The sequence below is a fragment of the Akebia trifoliata genome, chromosome 11, assembly GCF_017979445.1.
Source record: "Akebia trifoliata isolate Shusen 1 chromosome 11, ASM1797944v1, whole genome shotgun sequence".
NCBI classification, from domain to species: Eukaryota; Viridiplantae; Streptophyta; class Magnoliopsida; order Ranunculales; family Lardizabalaceae; genus Akebia; species Akebia trifoliata.
The window spans coordinates 48,711,706-48,731,203 of record NC_141385.1 but is presented as its reverse complement, the minus strand read 5'-3'; the positions used below and the strand labels follow the sequence as shown (position 1 = coordinate 48,731,203).

The following is a 19,498-nucleotide window of genomic DNA, read 5'->3' as shown; positions in this document are numbered from 1 at the left end:
ATGAAAATTTGAGGAAAAAAAAGAGTTCAATGGCCCCTCCAAATTATACAGTGAAACCCTTTCCTTACTAATATAGTAAGATTTTGAGTCTTACTAAGAGTTGTTTTGCTCTAATGGATTACCACATCAGATATCCAACACCACATCCCTCTTAAGTTCCATAAAAAAGTGAAAAAATAATTTCTTTTGAATTAAATCCAAGGTTTTGAAAATAGATGGTTATCGAACTTTCACATTACTCCCAAACTTAAAAATGCAATTCAATGATGAAAAATGACCTTTTTTTTTAAAAAAAAAAAAAATTCATAGAATTACATCCTCTACAATCCTGAAGCATCAGATCATTTTTTTGGATACCAAGAAATGAGCCCATGGACTCTTAGTAAGGGTGAAGTTAGTAAGGATAGGGGGACTCAATTATATATATGTTATGTATGTCTAGGATGTCCAAGTGGCATCTGACGCCTTCGAGTCCATCTATAGCATACATGCTTAATGCATTGTAGTTTGAAATAATTGGGATGAAAATTCACGAGTCTAAGAGTGCAAAAGTGTTTGCGGTTATTGTACAATTATGCATCGTCTCCATGAATTGTTTCTCTATGGATACAATCTAAAAATATATTTTATTTTATTTTTATATATATTTTTATTTTTTATTATAGGGTGTCGACGTCTAGCCTGACTAGCAAGGGTATTTTTATGACATTAATTCACATATTATCTATAGTGCTATTAAACGGATGAGAGAGCGTCACTTGGTAAACACAACAAAATCCCTTCATTGAAACATCAAAGTTCAATGATCATTCAATTTCAAGGCCATAGATCAGACTTAAAAAGGAGTTTTTTTTACTTTATCTTTTTTTTTCAAATCTAATATAAATCATGATCATGACACAGCTAGCTTGTTAGATTTTAATTTTCAACACGACCTCTCTACAAGTGCTCTTTTGCTCATAGTCTAACAACCATTTGACATGTGACACAAATGACATCAACAACAAAGGAAATTTTCTTCTCTTGCCCATGGTGAAAAACAGGAATTTCCTAATTGGATCACCTTGTGGTATTCAAAAACATGATCCGATGCAGTGGGATTGTAGAAGACGACATTGTAAGGAATTTTTATTTTATTTTTAAACTTTATTTTTCATTATTGAATTTTAATTTTAAATTTGGATATTTGAAAATTACACGAAATTAGTGGGTTTGAGACAAACCTAATTTGGTTTGAAACATAATAGTGTCAACCTATCTAACACGATTATTAAATGAGTTGTGCCTAGGTTAGGGACATCAACCCACGTAACCTGTTTTGACATGTTTGATTATTGTATCATTTTAAATCATGAAACACATGAGATATCTCAATACCACCAATTATAAAAGTTTTTTAAAATTATCAATTTTTTTTTAAAATTTCATAAAATAAAAAATTCATAATATAATTTTTTTTTTCAAATTTTATAAAATATAGAAGGTATTTTAAGATATATTTTAAATGTTAAGTATTAAGCTTTTAGGAAAAGAAAACAACTTTTATTACTACTTGTGATATCCGAAAACATGACCCGACGACACAAGAATGTAGAGGACAAATTTTAAGAAGGAATTTTGGTGGAAATGAAATTTATTTTTTCTACATAAGGTTAGAATTTTATGGAACAGATTGCACAGGGCAGGTTAATTTATCTATTTAATAAATGTGAAATTCAAATTTAAGCTTTTGACATTGTTAAGTGGGTCGGGTTTGGGTTCGGTAAATTTATATAATACCCTTACCTCAACAAGACACAAATGATTCAACCAACCCATTTCCGTCCTAATAGGACATTTTTATATTTTAAAATATAAATAATATTTTAATAGTATTCGATATTTTACGTCCAACCTCGGACTATGTATCCATCAAAATGGGGTAATTTATGCATTAAAGATAATCGAAAACTGCTAATTGGGAATTTGTAATAAAAGGAAGGTCTTTACTCTTTGGAGAACTCATAATTAATGGCTTCAATGGTAGCAGAGAGTTTTAAATCCTTGAAATGGGTACTTCACCTTCTCCTTGTTTCATCTTTTCCTTTCTTAATTCATGCCATGTATGTTGATTATCCCACTTCAAGTGCAAACCTCTCGACTGCATGGATTCTCGATCCTTTAAAGATACAATCTGTAAATGGGTCTCGTTTGATGCCAATCCTTGCCAATATCATGAACAACTCTTCTTCCCATCTTCCAACAATCGGTTTTGGTTTCTTTATCAATGGAAACCTTGATTCCTCCTTTTATCTTGTAATCTTTGCCTGCAGATTAACCACTGTTTCAATCTGCGAAAGTGACCCTACAGTGCTCTGGTGTGCAAATAGCGACAAACCTGTGAAACAGAACTCCACACTTCAACTCACCTTAGATGGAGATTTGGTCTTCAGAGATGCAGATAATTCTTTAGTTTGGTCCACCAACACAGCCAATAAGTTTGTTGCAGGTATGAAGATCACTAAAACTGGTAATCTTGTGCTTTTTGATACAAAGAACACGATCATTTGGCAATCTTATGATCACCCGACCGACACTTTGCTTCCCTGGCAGGACTTGAAGGTCGGGCAACGTCTAATTTCCAGTGTTTCCATATCAAATTTAACTTTTGGTACGTATTATCTTTCTCTTCTGGAGGATGGGTTGTATGCTTTTATAGAGTCTACTCTCCCTCAAATGTATGGTAGAGTCCTTGATCTTGCTAAATATTTTGGGGGTGCGGAAAGTATGGGGTGGGATCCTATCAAGGGAGAGTCAAGGACTCTAATATCATTGACTAATCCTTCTGATGCAGATGATAAGTTTCAGTATATGAAGTTGGATACAGATGGGCATCTAAGAGTTTATCAATATAATGGTGGTATGGTGAATGTGATTGATGACATCTTGTTAAGCGATTTGGGTGACTGTGCTTACCCCACAGTCTGCGGAAATTATGGGTTTTGCTCAAGTGGACAATGTAGTTGTCCTATTGGAATAGATGGAGATCCAAGCTATTTTAGGAAATTAAATTCTACGACCCCAAATCTTGGATGTGTGGCAATGACCCAGTTGTCTTGTGAATCTCCTCGGCTTCATCATTTTCTAGAGCTTGATGATGTTTCTTATTTCAATTTTGATGTAATTCTTAGAAACATAGATGTTCAAAGCTGCAAAAATGCCTGTTTGAACAATTGTTCTTGCAAAGCAGCTCTGTTCCAGCATCATGGGAATGTCTCATATGGTAATTGTTCCTTACCATCCCAGCTCTTTTCTCTAATGACCAATAGAGAGGACATCGTTGGCTATAATTCCACCACATTTGTAAAGGTGCAGAGGTCCTCTGTTGCACCAAGTCCCAATCCTTCAACACCACAGAATAATGGTCCATCAGTACCATCAAGAAAGAAAGATGGTCGGATGAAAATTATTTTTGGTTCTGTTCTTGGAACGTTATTCGCTTCTTTCCTGGTTTTTAGTATATGGTTTGTAATTTTTCGTAAGAGCAAAATTGTAGAGGAAGAAGCTAAGGAAAATGATGCAGAGGGGGAAGAGGAGGATGATTTGTTAGTTCAAGTACCTGGAATGCCCAGGAGATTCTCTTATGAAGATTTGAAGTCTGCCACGGGGAATTTTCACAAGCGTCTTGGAGGAGGAGGATTTGGATCTGTTTTTGAAGGAATTCTCAACTGTGGAACCAAAATTGCAGTAAAGCGCTTGGATCATATTGGCCAAGGAAGGAAGGAATTTCTAGCAGAGGTCAGGACAATAGGCAGCATTCACTATGTCAAATTGGTAAAATTTGTTGGATTCTGTGCCGAGAAATCTCATAGACTTTTAGCTTATGAGTACATGTGCAATGGGTCGTTGGATAAATGGATCTTTCGCAAAGACCAAGATCCCACTCTTGATTGGCAAACCAGGCGAAAGATCATCCTTGATATAGCGAAAGGAATAGCATATCTCCACGAGGGTAGTCGAAGGAGAATAGCTCATTTGGATATTAAACCTCAAAATATCCTCCTCGATGACAACTTCAGTGCTAAGATTTCTGATTTTGGGCTAGCTAGGTTGATCGACAGGGATCAAAGCCCTGTGATGACTACAATGAGGGGAACACGAGGCTATTTGGCCCCTGAGTGGTGGTTGAACAGAAGGATTACAGAGAAAGTTGACGTATATAGCTTTGGTGGTGTTGTCCTGGAAATTATTTGTGGGCGGAAGAATTTGGATTACTCACAACCTGAAGAAAATGAATTGCTACTTCATATTGTGAAGAAGAAGGCAGAAGAAGACCAATTATCTGATATAGTCGACAAACACAGTGAAGAAATGCAACGACATGTAGAAGAAGCTGTCAAGATGATGAGGATTGCCATTTGGTGTTTACAGGATGATTGCAATAGAAGACCATCCATGTCAATGGTGGTGAAGGTTTTAGAAGGTGAAATGGTTATGGAGCCTATCTCCGACTTTACCTTCTTGACTTTGCCACCAGTGGCAGCTGCAAGAGAAGCCAATTCAAGTGCTTCAACTTCAGTCTGCATCAATCCTATCTGGTCCAAGATGAAAAAAAGGGACTATCAGATATGTGTCCCCCATGGTAGCTAGCTTCTTTTCTTTTCCTTTTTTTGTTTTTTCATTTTTTTGTTTTTTTTTTATTTTTGGTGGTTGTTGTTGTCGTTGTTTATGTTCGGAAATTGGTACTTCTTTTGGGTTGTTATTAGCCATTTAGTTTGTTGTATTTTTCTGTAATGTAAACTTACTATATTTGAAGCTTATATGGTTATGTTTGATGGTCTTCTTGTGATGTTCAATGGGATACTCCATCATTCATTTGTTTTCAAAAGCTTGAGTAGCTCTTGTTCTTTTTTCTTTTGCAATTCATTTAGGCTAGGCATTATATAGCACCATTAGTATGCTTAAACTCATAAGTCAGTTATTTGTTTGAAACATTTTTAAATACCCATGAATTAGGTGAGGCTTGAGATTTATTTGGACCAGGTACAGTTAAAAGTCTATAATAAGAAAAATAGTATGATACATACGATAATTGTATAATATAGCCATTTGATTTTTGCAATATCACAATATAGATTTTTTGTCTTGAGACATTATTATAGGTGAGTTGGGTCCATGATAGATAATTTATGAAAGAAATCGAGAAACCTAAATTCTTGACTAAGGCCAGAAGAACGTTCCAAGAAACTACTCATTTTCATGATCTTGGTTATGGAGCGGATCCTCTGTAGTCTGTAGTTCTTTATTCCAGTAGTTTCCTATAGTGTCGGTAAAGGATTGAGAGAGCGCCCCTCAGCAAACACAACAAAATCCATCCGTTGAAGGGGAGTATCTATAAATTTTACTTGGATTTGAGGTATAGACTCTTAAACGTTTTATTCCTTTTGGTATCATCTCTTATACTCTTGGCTTTACAAGAAAAATTTAGACCTAGTGGGGGTCTAAGGATATTCCCCTTGCTGCCCTAGGACGAATTCTACATAACAAAGTACTTTGTTAGGGATTTTTTTTGGCATGGGAGGTTAGTAATTCCTAGCTTTAAAGTCTAAACCCAATCGAAAAGTGCATCAAAATCTGTAAGATAATATGTTCACTATTAAATCATCAAGGAAGTATGGGGATGTAGTTGATTTTTCCTTGAACCTAAAATTGAAAAAGTCTTTCCTTCTCTGATAAATTGAATATATATATATATATATGGGGCAGTTCAAGGAACATATATAAAAACAATGGTTTTTCAAAATATGGGTTAGAGGTTTTGGATTGAGCTGATTTTTTGCGAGGATGGTCACTATGATGAGAAGATCATTCTCACAAAAAATCAGCTCAATCTGAAACTTTTAATTCCATCAAAAGTGATTTTCAAATTGTTGACAAAAAATTGGCAAAAAATCGATAGTCCACATTCTAAATCACTTTTAATGAGGTTAGAAGTTTCAGATTTGATTGATTTTTTTTTCTTTTTCGGATGATCTTCCCATCATAGAGATTATTTTCACAAAAAATCAGCTCAATCAGAAACTTCTAACCCATATTTTAAAAATTTATTAATGTTACATTATTTTTATATATGTTTTTTCATATCCCTTGATCTTGACTTATATATATATATATATATAAGGTAGTGTTCGGCAAACAATCATAGGGAGACAATGTTGGGAGACAAAATTTATCCTATATGACTTAAAAGTTTTAAATTTGGCTGTTTTTTTGTGAGGATGATCTCTATGGTGAGTGCTTATCCTCACAAAAAAATCAGCCCAACTTGAAACTTCTAACCCCATCTAAAGTTATTTACAAATTAACAAAAAAAATCAGCAAATAAAAATATATATAGAGATGTTGATGAAAATTTTACAAAAAAGTGATCAACTTTTGATGAATTTACGATTCTAGGTCACTGTTCATTTTAATTACCAAAACGTGAATGATAACGAATATGGAGGTTTTTTAAATGACTAATTCTGAGCTGTGTGCTACAAAGAATCTACTTCCCCCCCCCCCCCCCCCCCCCCCCCCCCCCCCCCATGTACATGTGGTTTGTGGGGTTCATTGTATGTACCCATGGGATTTGGATGAGATATAGTGTTACAAGAGGCATGTTCTTTGCCCTCCTAGTCGTCGGGCCATGGTTGGGAACTTCATCAAAATAATAATAATAATAATAATAATAATAATATTGTAATTGGACTTAAAGAAAAAATTATTTGATAGAATATCTTTTGGAAAATCTCCAACCTACAATCTTAGGATGTGAGATTAATTGAAGAGAACGAACAAGAAAAATCACCTATAAGACATGAATAGTTAAAACCTTACATCATAAAAAATTATAGAGCCACATCAATTTCCCTATGTTCAAAAGGGAAAAACATTATAATTTTTCTTTGATAGAAAATAATTATGAATTTATGTGAAAACCTTACATCATAAAAAATTGGGAAAATTACTTAAAGGACCACTCATGGAATGACTTCTTTCTAAATATTCCCTAAGTTTTCAATAGTTGCTTGGCAGGATATTTAATAAACTTTTTTTCTTTTTAAATGATCCCTAGACCTCATCTCCCACATTTCTCACGATTGAATGACCTAACCGCTTGAACTTATCTTTGTCATTTCAAAAATTGGATTCTTGACATCTCAATCAAATTTTGGAGATTACACTCCGTAAAAAAGGATTTAAGAAAGAAGAACAAACCATTTTCAAAGGATTTTTCGAACATTTTGAAGATGCATGTAAAAAACTAAGATTTTTTCATGAAAATCGATCAATAATAGTTCTTTTGGGTTGAAATCATTTAAATAAGTCATTGTCTCAAGTTTTTAGTCTATCTTTCCATGTATTTTAGTCAGAAAAACTCAAAAATTGAAAATGGGTGGGTTTTACTAATGTCGAGTTCACCACTTTTTATTTAAAAAAATGGTGAACTTGATAGTAAATAGTGGTGAGTTCGACAGTAAAAAATTTGAACTCACCAGTAAATAAAAAAGTGTCGAGTTCTACGGTAAAAATTATGAACTCAATAGTACGAGAATGACCATTAAGAAAAGCCTACTAAATGTCTTGTCATGCTAACATGCAAAACTTAAGGACTATTTAGAAAGAAATCCTTCCACGAGGGTCCTTTAAGTAATTTTCCCTAAAAAGTTACAGAGCCACATCAATTTTACTATATTCAAAAAGGGAAAAAGTTATAATTTTTCTTTTACAGAAAATAATTATAAATACCTTTAACAAATTCGAATTAGAGTCTTGATAATATGACTCAGTCAGGTGGCATACTTAAATGACTCCATGACGTGCACAAGCTCCGGCACCATAGATATGAATGCCTCGGGATACACATTTTTTATATGGAGAAGTGCAATCATGTATCCCAAGGCATTCAGATCTACAATACTCGAGCTTACCCACGTTATGAAGTCATTTGAGTATGCCATCTGGCAAGTCATATTATCAGGACTCTTAGAATTATCATACCATATTAACTCATGGAAGTAGTGGCTTGATTAAGACTACCTGCCTATAGATCAGTACCGTCAGGCTCCACAAAATGTATCAATAGCCAATGTATACATCATTCTCGTCAAAGCCTTAGACAAGAAATTTAGTGCTAGCCTTTTTTAAAGACTCATCAGAATCCAACACGAGTGATTGTTTGCTCACAGACCAACACCGTTTTGACATGTGGCACTAAAGTCATAAGCAATGATAAGATGATTTTTCTCTCTCCTGCCCATGCTAAAAGACCGAAATTTCCTAATAAGATCATCTTGTCACATTCAAAAATATGATTCAATACAAATTTTTACTGCTGTATTTTAATTTTAAATTTAAATTTGGGTGCTTGGTAGCCGTCGATTTTCAACACCATTAATGAAGCTTGAAATTTTTTTTATCATGAAATCTAGAAGGTTGTGGCGTTCAATTGCCAATATGATAATTCATGTGAATCCCACAATACTTTTTAAGATTTGAAATCTAAAAATAAAGATTTCTAAGCAATGGATGTGTGGTTAGGAAAGAGAAATTTCCATTTTATTATTTACATTATCAACACCACATGTCAATAGTGTTGGTCTGTTAGCAAAGTTGCTCACAATGCTGTGAGCAAACAATTACTTGATCCAATAGTGTCCCGTTCCTATAAAATAGGAACAATGTTTATGTGGCACTCTTCAATTGGAATCTCAGCTCAATGTGTTTATTCTTCAATAAAAAACATGCCATGTAAATACCATTCTTTTGTACAAGAACGAGACACTCTACTCAATGGCGACTCTTTTCTACTAGAGATCAAGTAGTGTGTCCCGTTCCTATAGATAGGGATGGCGTCTATGTGACATACTTTGTTTAAAGAATAAATGCATTGGGCTGTGTGCATGACTTGATTAGGAGCCCAAGGTACTTTAAATTTCAACTAAAAAGTGTCATGTAGTTACCATTCTGATTTTGCTAGGACAGGACACCATGTTATATCCTGAGTCTTTCTAATAATTCCTTTCTGGCTAATTTTATTATCGTTCCTCTTCACCTCCTTAACCCAATGACACGGGCAAACTCTAGCATATCTAATAATGGGTTGAAGTGGCAACCGTGTTTGACCATCACAACTAATTTTGCCTTTTAACTTGGTCATCTATGATATTTTCTTCTTCTTCTTATTTTTCCCGTTATAATTGCATGGAATGGATATGTAAGTGTAGCAATCATTGGGGCCCACATAAATGAGTGTTAGATTGAAAAATGTCAATCTTCAATTCAAAGGGCCCATAGAAAAAGAGGGACACGATATTTCACTCCAATTTCTTAAATTATTTATCATACCCCATTTAAAGATTAAAACACATTCTTTAAACATTACAAAGATTTGGCTAAAATTATAATCTCAACATTATAAACACTTGTTCTACTATTTATGGTGTAATCAAGAAAATTTGGGGTGCCAATAGCAACTTTCTAACTTCTTTTATAAAAGAAATATTGATATAATTTAAAATTAATTATTCAATCAGAAATTTATAAAAAGATGGATTGATTTAGATAATTTTAAACTTTTTTGATAAAAATAATTAATTTTTAACAATTTAAATAATTATTTTATAAATAAAATTATGATTTTATTTATAAAATGAATATTGATTTTGTTTGATTTGCCGTGTGAATTTGTCATATGTCAGCAAGTCATTTTTCAATGGAGGGGGGGAGTAAGAAAATAATAATTTATCACTAATAGAGGAAAATCGGGGGTATTGGCAAATCGTTTTCCATGTAAATTTAAAGTTTTTTGATACGTCAAACACTGAAAAATTATCATTTTTTACGGAACTTCAATTTTTCCTTATTTTTCATGCAATCAAACATATCTTAAGAGTAAAGAAAGGAGAAATCCTACGAAGACTTGAGGTATACCATCATCAATGCATTTTTTTTCTCATATCCAATGCCCCATCAGACTCATTGACTAACAGGATTCTTTTCATTGGATGACAAATAAATCAGATGGAATATCTCTTGAAAAATCTCCAACCTACAATCATAGGATGTGAAATTAATTGAAGAGGACTAACAAGAAAAATCAACTATAATACATGAATTTATGTGAAAAGCATCTATCATATAAAATTACATAGCAACATCAATTTCACTAGGTTCAAAAGTGGAAAAAAATTATGATTTTGATTTGATAGAAAATAATTATAAATACCGCTAACAAATCAGAATTATCATCATATATACTACAACTCAACTTGTGGAAGCTGTGGCTTGATTAACACCTCAGCTCCTAATCAAGCTCAATAAAATGTAACAATAGCCAATGCTGACGTCATTCTCATCAAAGCCTTAGATAAGAAATTTAGTGCTAGCATTTTCTAGCGATTCAGGATCCAAAATGGTGTCCTGTTCCTATAAAATAGGAACGATGTCTATGTGGCACTTTTTAATTGGAGTTTTAAACACCTCAGCTCCTAATCAAGCTGTGCATGGAGCCCAATGTGTACTCTTCACTCAAAACATGCCATATAGAGACTGTTTTTTTGTACAGGAACAGGACAATGTTCTGGATGATGACTCTTTTCTACTAGAGTAGAGATCGAGTACGGTGTCCCATTCCTATCTTTAGGAATGGTGTCTACATGGCACACTTTGATTGAAGAATAAATGCATTGGATTGCGTGCATGACTAGGTTAGGAACCCAAGGTGTTGTAAACACCAACTAAAGAGTGCAACAAAGACAACATTCCCATTTTATGATGGGTTGCTTCATCTCTTTAACTCTACAACACGGGCAAACAAACTCTAGTATATCTAGTAATGCATTGAAGTGGCACGCGTGTCTGACCATCACAATTGCTTTTGCCGTTTAATTTGGTCATTGTTGATTATTTTTTTATTTCCCCCCTTTATAATTGCATGGAATGGAAAAGCGTAGCAATCAGTGAGGACCCACGGAAATGAGAGTTAGATTGAAACAACTTAATCTTCCATTCTACGAGGGCCCATAGAAAATGATGGAGACATGATACGAGACTAGGTATTTACAAGTGCAAAACTTAAGTCCAACAAGAATATAACATCAATTTTAAACTTTGCATGGGCCATCACAAAGATTTCCTAGGATCCATTTTTCTTGACAATCCGTGGGGATAGCTTCCCATTTTTGCCCTACTCTTGATGCACGCATTTGATATTGCAATTTTTCAGGAAATTAGCATCACATGCTCCAAAAAGGAAAAATATATAGAAAAAGAATAAAAGAACAAAAGAAAATTTGAAAAAAGGAAAAAGAAAAAAAACAAAGTTAAATGGCCCCTCCAAATTATATAGTGAAACCCTTTCCTTACTAACATAGTAAGATTTTGAGCCTTACCAAGGGTCATTTTGCTCAAATGGATTACCACATCAGATATCCAACACCACACCCCTCTTAAGTTTCATAAAAAAAACTCAGATCTAAAAGAAAATAAAAAAATTTGAAAAACAATTTCTTTTGAACTAAATCTTAGGTTTTGAAAATAGATGGTTATCGAATTTCCACATAACTCCCAAACTTAAAAATGAAATCCCACGATGAAAAATAACCTTATGTTTGGATTTTTTTTTTTTTTTTTTAATTCATAGAATTCCGTCCTCTACAATCTTGAAGCATTAGATCATTTTTTTGGATGCCAGGAGATGAGCCTCAGGACTCTTAGTGACCGTGAAGTTAGGAAGGATAGGGGGACTCAATTATATATATGTTATGTACGTCTATGGACGTCCAAGTGGCATCTGACACCTTTGAGTATGTCTATAGCATACATGCTCAATGCATTGTAGTTTGAAATAATTGGGACGAAAATTCATGAGTCAAAGAGTGCAAAAGTGATTGCAGTTATTGTACAATTATGCATCATCTCCATGAATTGTTTCTCCATGGATACAATCTAAAAATATATTTTATTTTATTTTTGTATATATTTTTATTTTTTGTTAGAGGGTGTTGACGTCTAGCCCAACTAGCAAGGGTATTTTTATGACATTAATTTACATATTAACCATACCTCTAAGAGGACACATTTAAAATAGGGAAAATTACTTACAGGACCTGACCGAAGGATTTCTTTCTCAATAATCATTAAGTTTTGGGAATAGCTTGGTAGTTGATTTAGTGAACATGTTATTTTTTAATGGTCCCTCATTATTGGCGAACTCACCAATTTTTATTGTTGAGCTCACCACTTTTAAATTATTGTCGAGCTCACCACTTTTTTATTATAAATTTCAACAATTTTTTAACTGTGGTAAAATCCAGTTGTCTTTGTTTTTTGAGCTTTTCCAAATAGAATATATGGAAAACTCGATAAAACTTGAGATAAACGACTTGTCTAGATGATTTCAAACTAAAAGAACCACCCTTGATCCATTTTTGTCTAAAAATGAATCAAACAAATTGAAAAAATCCTAATTTTTTATACACGTCTTCAAAAAGTTTGAAAAACTCTTGGAAATGATTTCTTCCTTCTTAAATACTTTCTGATGATATGGAGTCTCCGAAATTTGATTGGGATGTTGAAAATCTATTTATTATTATTTATTTTTTTTACGAAAACAACGAAGATTAAGGAGTTAAGACATTCAATCATGAGAAATGTAGTGAATGGGCTTCATGGACTGATTACAAAAGAAAATTTTACTAAAGAGACTATTAAGAGAAGTCCTGAAACTTGGGGATTAATTTGAAATAACGCCCTCCACCAGGGTCCTTTGAGTAATTTTTTCTTTAAAATATAGAAATTTAGTATTAGAAATCTAAATGATCTATTTTGTTATCCATGTGGAATTCAATATTCTTTTATATAATAGAATGAAATTCCAATTGAATTGGAGTGGAATCAACCCATCCAACCAAGATTTGAAACTATGAAAAACATTTTGCTCATAGAAAAGTTAGTCTGGAAATTCATAGAATCTTCGATGGACTAATCACATGAACCCATGTTTATTGAGGGCATTCCCAAATTTTCAAGAGTCAACATTGTATGCACCTAGGGTGGAGGAGGGAAATCCTCCTCCCACGCTTCAATGCATGCCACAATTCAAGGAAAATTTGAAAGAATAATGATTTTCTGACAGCCCCCCTCTGACATACACCCCCTATTACAAAATCGTAGATCATTTGCCTTGAGATATGTAGAATCATAAATCTTTTTTGTGTATCCTGAGGAAATGATTTACGATTTTGTGATGAAAAAGTAAGGTATGTCGCAGGGGGTGGGGAGCATCAGATTATCATGACTCTGTTGAAAAGTGAGTCCAGATCTTATGCACTCGTGGAGGAGGAATGAAGTTTTCCTCCCAGACTCAATGCATGCCACGGTAGCCACAATTCAAGAGATTAATGCCTAATTTTTTGACACCACCTTTTGACATATGCCCCCATGACAGAACAATAAATCATTTGTCTCAGGATATTCTAGAAAAAGATTTATGATTTTGCATATCCCGAGGCAAATGAATTATAATTTTGTGATGGGAGGATATGTAAGAGCGGGTGTGAGAAAATCATTATTCTTTTCAAAACTACGATCCTAAGGCTTCATGGGATGGGCATCCAAGATTACATGAAAGAATAATGATTTTATAACTAAACTCCCCCAACTAACTCACTGACGTGGCATGTGCAAGGACCATAATTCATTGGTTAATTACAGCGGAAATACCATCCAATTAACGAATTAGAAAGAAAAAAAATACAAGTTTCAGACAATGTTCACTGATTGACCGACTGAACCGGAAATTAGAAGGATTCTTTTCTGATCAGTCTAATGGCTTCAATTGTAGGAGAAACAAACATGGACACTAAATCCTTGAAATGGGCACTTCAACTTCTCCTTCTCCTTCTTTCATCTTTTCCTTTCTTAATTCGTGCCATTGATGGCTATTATCCCACTGCAAACCTCTCTACCACATGGACTCTCGACCCTAATGAATCATTCTTTCTCAGGGGGTCTAATTGGATGCCAGTCCTTATCAATAACACCGGTTTTCCTACAATTGGTTTTGGTTTCTTCGCCAATGGAGCTCTTGATTCCTTCTTTCTAGTCATTTTTGTCTCTGGTTCGGAAAGTCCTTTCTTCTCTGGTGCAAGTGACCCTCAAGTCCTCTGGTCTGCAAATAGAGACAAACCTGTGAAACATAACTCCACACTTCAACTCACCTCAGATGGAGATTTGGTCTTGAGAGATGTAGATAATTCTTTAGTTTGGTCCACCAACACATCCAATCAATTTGTTAAAGGTATGAACCTCACTGAAAATGGTAATCTTGTGCTTTTTGATACATATAACTCAATTGTTTGGCAATCTTTAGATCACCCGACCGACACTTGGTTTCCTGAGCAGAAGTTGAAGGTCGGGCAAACGCTAATTTCCAGTGTTTCCATATCGAATTTAACTTCGGGTTTGTATTATCTTTCTGTTTTGGATGATGGGTTGTATGCTTTTATACAGTCTAGTCCCCCTCAAATGTATCGTAGAGTCATTCGTCCTGGAAAAAAATCTGCATCTTTCAAAGCTGTGACGCTTGATATTATCGAGGGAGAATCGAGCAATCTAATTTCAGTGAAGTATTCCGCTCATACAAATGATAAGTTTCAGTATATGAAGTTGGATTCAGATGGGCATCTAAGAGCTTATCTATGGGATCAGCGTATGCCTAATGTGGTTGATGACATCTTGACAGGCAGTTTAGGTAATTGTGATTATCCCGCAGTATGTGGAAATTATGGGATTTGCTCAAATGGAAAATGTAGTTGTCCTATTGGAATAGATGGAGATCCAAGCTATTTTAGGCAGTTAAATTCTACGGCACCAACTCTTGGATGTGTGGAAATGACCCAGTTGTCTTGTGAATCTCCTCAGCACCATCATTTTCTCGAGCTCAGCGATGTTTCTTATTTCAAATTTGACACAATTCTTATAAACACTGATGTTCAGAGATGCAAGAATGCCTGTTTGAACAACTGTTCTTGCGAAGCGGCTCTGTTCTGGTACCATGGGAATACCTTAATTGGCAATTGTTCCTTACCATCCCAGCTCTTGTCTCTAATGACCAATAGAGCGGACATCACTGGCTATAATTCCACCACATTTGTAAAGGTGCAGAGGTCCTCTGTTGCACCAAGTCTCAATCCTTCGGTTGCACCACAGAATAATAGTCCATCAGTACCATCAAGAAAGAAAGATGGTCGGATGAAAATTATTTTTGGTTCAGTTCTTGGAACATTATTTGCTTCTTTCCTTGTTTTTAGCATATGGTTTGTAATTTTTCGTAACAGAAAAATTGTAGAGGAAGAAGCTAAGGAAAATGATGCAGAGGGGGAAGAGGAGGATGATTTGTTAGTTCAAGTACCTGGAATGCCAAGGAGATTCTCTTATGAAGATTTGAAGTCTGCCACGGGGAATTTCCACAAGCGGCTTGGAGGAGGAGGATTTGGATCTGTTTTTGAAGGAATTCTCGACTGTGGGACCCAACTTGCAGTAAAACGCTTGGATCATATTGGCCAAGGAAGAAAGGAATTCCTAGCAGAGGTCAGGACAATAGGCAGCATTCACCATGTCAAATTGGTAAAATTTGTTGGATTCTGTGCCGAGAAATCTCATAGACTTTTAGCTTATGAGTACATGTGCAATGGGTCCTTGGATAAATGGATCTTTCACAAAGACCAAGATCCCACTCTTGATTGGCAAACCAGGCGAAAGATCATCCTTGATATTGCTAAAGGAATAGCATATCTCCATGAGGGTTGTCGAATGAGAATAGCTCATTTGGATATAAAACCTCAAAATATCCTCCTCGATGACAACTTCAGTGCTAAGATTTCTGATTTTGGGCTAGCTAGGTTGATCGACAGGGATCAAAGCCATGTGATGACTACATTGAGGGGAACACGAGGCTATTTAGCCCCTGAGTGGTGGTTGAGCAGAAGGATCACAGAGAAAGTTGACGTATATAGCTTTGGTGTTGTCATCCTGGAAATTATTTGTGGGCGGAAGAATTTGGATTACTCACAACCTGAAGAAAATGAATTGCTACTTCATATAGTGAAGAAGAAGGCAGAAGAAGACCAATTGTCTGATATAGTAGACAAACGCAGTGATGAAATGAAACGACACGTAGAAGAAGCTGTCCAGATGATAAGGATTGCCATTTGGTGTTTACAGGATGATTGCAATAGAAGACCATCCATGTCAATGGTGGTGAAGGTTTTAGAAGGTGAAATCGTAATGGAGCCTATCTCCGACTTTTCCTTCTTGACTTTGCCAACAGTGGCAGCTGCTAGAGAAGCTGATTCAAGTGCTTTAACTTCACAGTCTGCATCGATCCTATCCGGTCCAAGATGAAAAAAAGGGACTATCAAATATGTGTCCCCCATGGTATAGCTAGCTTCTTTTCTTTTCTTTTCTTTTTCTTTTTTGTTGTTGTTGTTCTTTGTTTGCTTATGTTTGGAGATTAGTACTTCTTATGGTTATTATTAGCCATTTAGTTTGTTGTATTTTTCTGTAATGTAAACCTACTATATTGAAGCTTATATGGCTATGTTTGATGGTCTTCTTGTGATGTTCAATGGGATACTCCATCATTCATTTATTTTCAAAAGCCAGGAGTAGCTCTTGTTCTTCTTTCTTTTGCAATTCTTTTAGGCTAGGCATTATACAGCACCATTAGTATGCTTGAACTCATAAGTCAGTTATTTGTTTGAAACATTTTTAAATATCCATGAATTAGGTAAGGCTTGATATTTATTTAGACTCGGTACAGTTCAAAGTCTATAATAAGAAAAATAGTATGATACATACGATACTTGTATAATATAGGCATTTGATTTTTGCAATATCACAATATAGATTTTTTGTCTTGAGACATTATTATAGGTTACTTGGGTCCATGATAGTGATTTATGAAAGAAATCGAGAAACCTAAAATCTTGACTAAGGCCAGAAGGACGTTCCAAGAAACTACACATTTTCATCATCTTTGTTATGGAGCGGATCCTCTGTTGAAGGAGAGTATCTATAAATTGTACTTGGATTTGAGGTATGCATGATAAAAAGACTCAAATGTTTTATTGCTTTTGGTATCATCTCTCGGCTTTACAAGAAAAATTTAGACCTAGTGGGGGTCTAAGGATATTCCCCTTGCTGCCCTAGGACGAATTCTACACAACAAAGTACTTTGTGAGGGATTTTTTTGGGCATGGGAGGTTAGTATTTCCTAGTTCTAAAGTCTAAACCCAATCGAAAAGTGCATCAAAATCTGTAAGATAATATGTTCACCATTAAATCATCGAGGAGGTTTTTGGATGTAGTTGATTTTTTGTTGAACCTAAAATTGAAAAAGTCTTTCCTTCTCCTATAAATTGAATATATATATATATATATATATATATATATATATATATATATATATATATATATATATTTATATATAAGGTAGTGATCGGCAAACAATCATAGGGAGACAACGTTGGGAGACAAAATTTGTCCTATATGACTTAAAAATTTCAGATTTGTCTGATTTTTTGTGAGGATGATCTCTATGGCGATATGCTTATCCTCACAAAAAAATCAGCCCGACCTGAAACTTCTAACCCCATCAAAAGTTATTTACAAATTAACAAAAAAAATCGGCAAACAAAAATATATATAGAGATGTTGATGAAAATTTTACAAAAAAGTGATCAACTTTTGATGTATTTTAGTTAGAAAAACTTAAAAATTGAAAATGGGTGGGTTTTATCAATGTCGAGTTCACCACTTTTTATTTTAAAAAATGGTGAACTCGATAGTAAATAGTGGTGAGTTCGGCAGTAAAAAATTTGAACTCACCAGTAAATAAAGAAGTGTCGAGTTCAATGGTAAAAATTATGAACTCAATAGTACGAGAGGGACCATTAAGAAAAGCATACTAAATGTCTTGTCATGCTAACATGCAAAACTTAGGGACTATTTAGAAAGAAACCCTTCCACGAGGGTACTTTAAGTAATTTTCCCTAAAAAGTTACAGAGCCACGTCAATTTCACTACATTCAAAAAGGGAAAAAGTTATAATTTTCTTTTACAGAAAATAATTATAAATACCCCTAACAAATTAGAATTAGAGTCTTGATAATATGACTCAGTTTGGTGGCATACTTAAATGACTCCATGACATGGACAAGCTCCGGCACCATAGATATGAATGCCTCGGGATACACTTTTTTATATGGAGAAGTACAATCATGTATCTCAAGGCATTCAGATCTACGGTACCCAAGCTTATCCACGTCATGAAGTCATTTGAGTATGCCATTTGGCAAGTCATATTATCATGACTCTTAGAATTATCATACCATATTAACTCATGGAAGCAGTGGCTTGATTAACACTATCTGCCTATAGATCAGTAATGTTAGGCTCTACAAAATGTATCAATAGCCAATGTAGACATCATTCTCATCAAAGCCTTGGACAAGAAATTTAGTGCTAGCCTTTTTTAAAGACTCATCAGGATCCAACACAAATGATTGTTTGCTCACTACGCTGTGAGTAAATTTGCTCACAAACCAACACTGTTTTGACATGTGGCACTGAAGTCATAAGCAATGATAAGAGAAATTTTCTCTCTCCTGCCCATGCTAAAAGACCGAAATTTCCTAATAAGATCATCTTGTCACATTCAAAAATATGATCCAATACAAATTTTTATTGTTGTATTTTAATTTTAAATTTGGGTGCTTAGTAGTCGTCTATTTTCAATACCATCAATGAAGCTCATTTTTTTTATTATCATGAAATCTAGAAGGTTGTGGCGTTCAATTGCCAATATGATAATCCATGTGAATCTCACAATACTTTTTAAGATTTGAAATCTAAAAATATACATTTCTGTGCAATGGATGTGTGATTTCGAGAGAGAAATTTCCATTTTATTATTTACGTCATCAACGCCACATGTCAACAGTGTTGGTCTGTTAGTAAATTTGCTTACAATGCTGTGAGCAAACAATTACTTGATCCAATATAGTATCCCGTTCCTATAAAATAGGAACAATGTCTATGTGGCACTCTTCAATTGGAATTTAAAACACCTCAACTCATAGTCAAGCCTTGCACAGAGCCCAATGTGTTTATTCTTCAATAAAAAACATGCCATGTAAATACCGTTCTTTTGCACAAAAATGAGACACTCTACTGAATGGCGACTCTTTTCTATTAGAGATCAAGTACGGTGTCCACGTCTATGTGGCATACTTTGTTTAAAGAATAAATGCATTGGGCTGTGTGCATGACTTAGTTAGGCGTTCAAAGTATTTTAAATTTCAACTAAAAAGTGTACTGTAGTTACCATTCTTTACTATGACGGGACACCAAACATTTTTGACCAACTTTATTGTCATTCCTCTTCACCTCCTTAACCCTATGACACGGGCAA

At 34.6% G+C, this 19,498-nt stretch overlaps 2 protein-coding genes across 3 annotated transcripts; both read left to right on the top strand.

The window, feature by feature from the left end:
• Nucleotides 1-1,982: 1,982 nt before the first annotated feature.
• Nucleotides 1,983-4,637, top strand: LOC147392330 (putative receptor-like protein kinase At5g20050). 2 transcript variants are annotated; one of them, XM_086417397.1, is made up of 2 exons: nucleotides 1,983-2,488; nucleotides 2,834-4,637. In XM_086417397.1, exons 1-2 carry the CDS (start codon nucleotides 2,011-2,013, stop codon nucleotides 4,627-4,629), a joined length of 2,274 nt encoding a protein of 757 aa, XP_086273523.1. In that variant the 5' UTR covers nucleotides 1,983-2,010; the 3' UTR covers nucleotides 4,630-4,637. The 2 variants fall into 2 exon arrangements, with proteins under 2 accessions (XP_086273523.1, XP_086273524.1); XM_086417398.1 differs by having other exon boundaries at nucleotides 2,360-2,488; nucleotides 2,593-4,637.
• Nucleotides 4,638-13,777: 9,140 nt separating this feature from the next.
• LOC147392329 (G-type lectin S-receptor-like serine/threonine-protein kinase SD2-5) lies at nucleotides 13,778-16,645 on the top strand. The gene has a single exon (XM_086460304.1). The coding sequence runs from the start codon at nucleotides 13,852-13,854 to the stop codon at nucleotides 16,426-16,428; it is 2,577 nt and encodes an 858-aa protein (XP_086316430.1). The 5' UTR covers nucleotides 13,778-13,851; the 3' UTR covers nucleotides 16,429-16,645.
• Nucleotides 16,646-19,498: the final 2,853 nt, after the last annotated feature.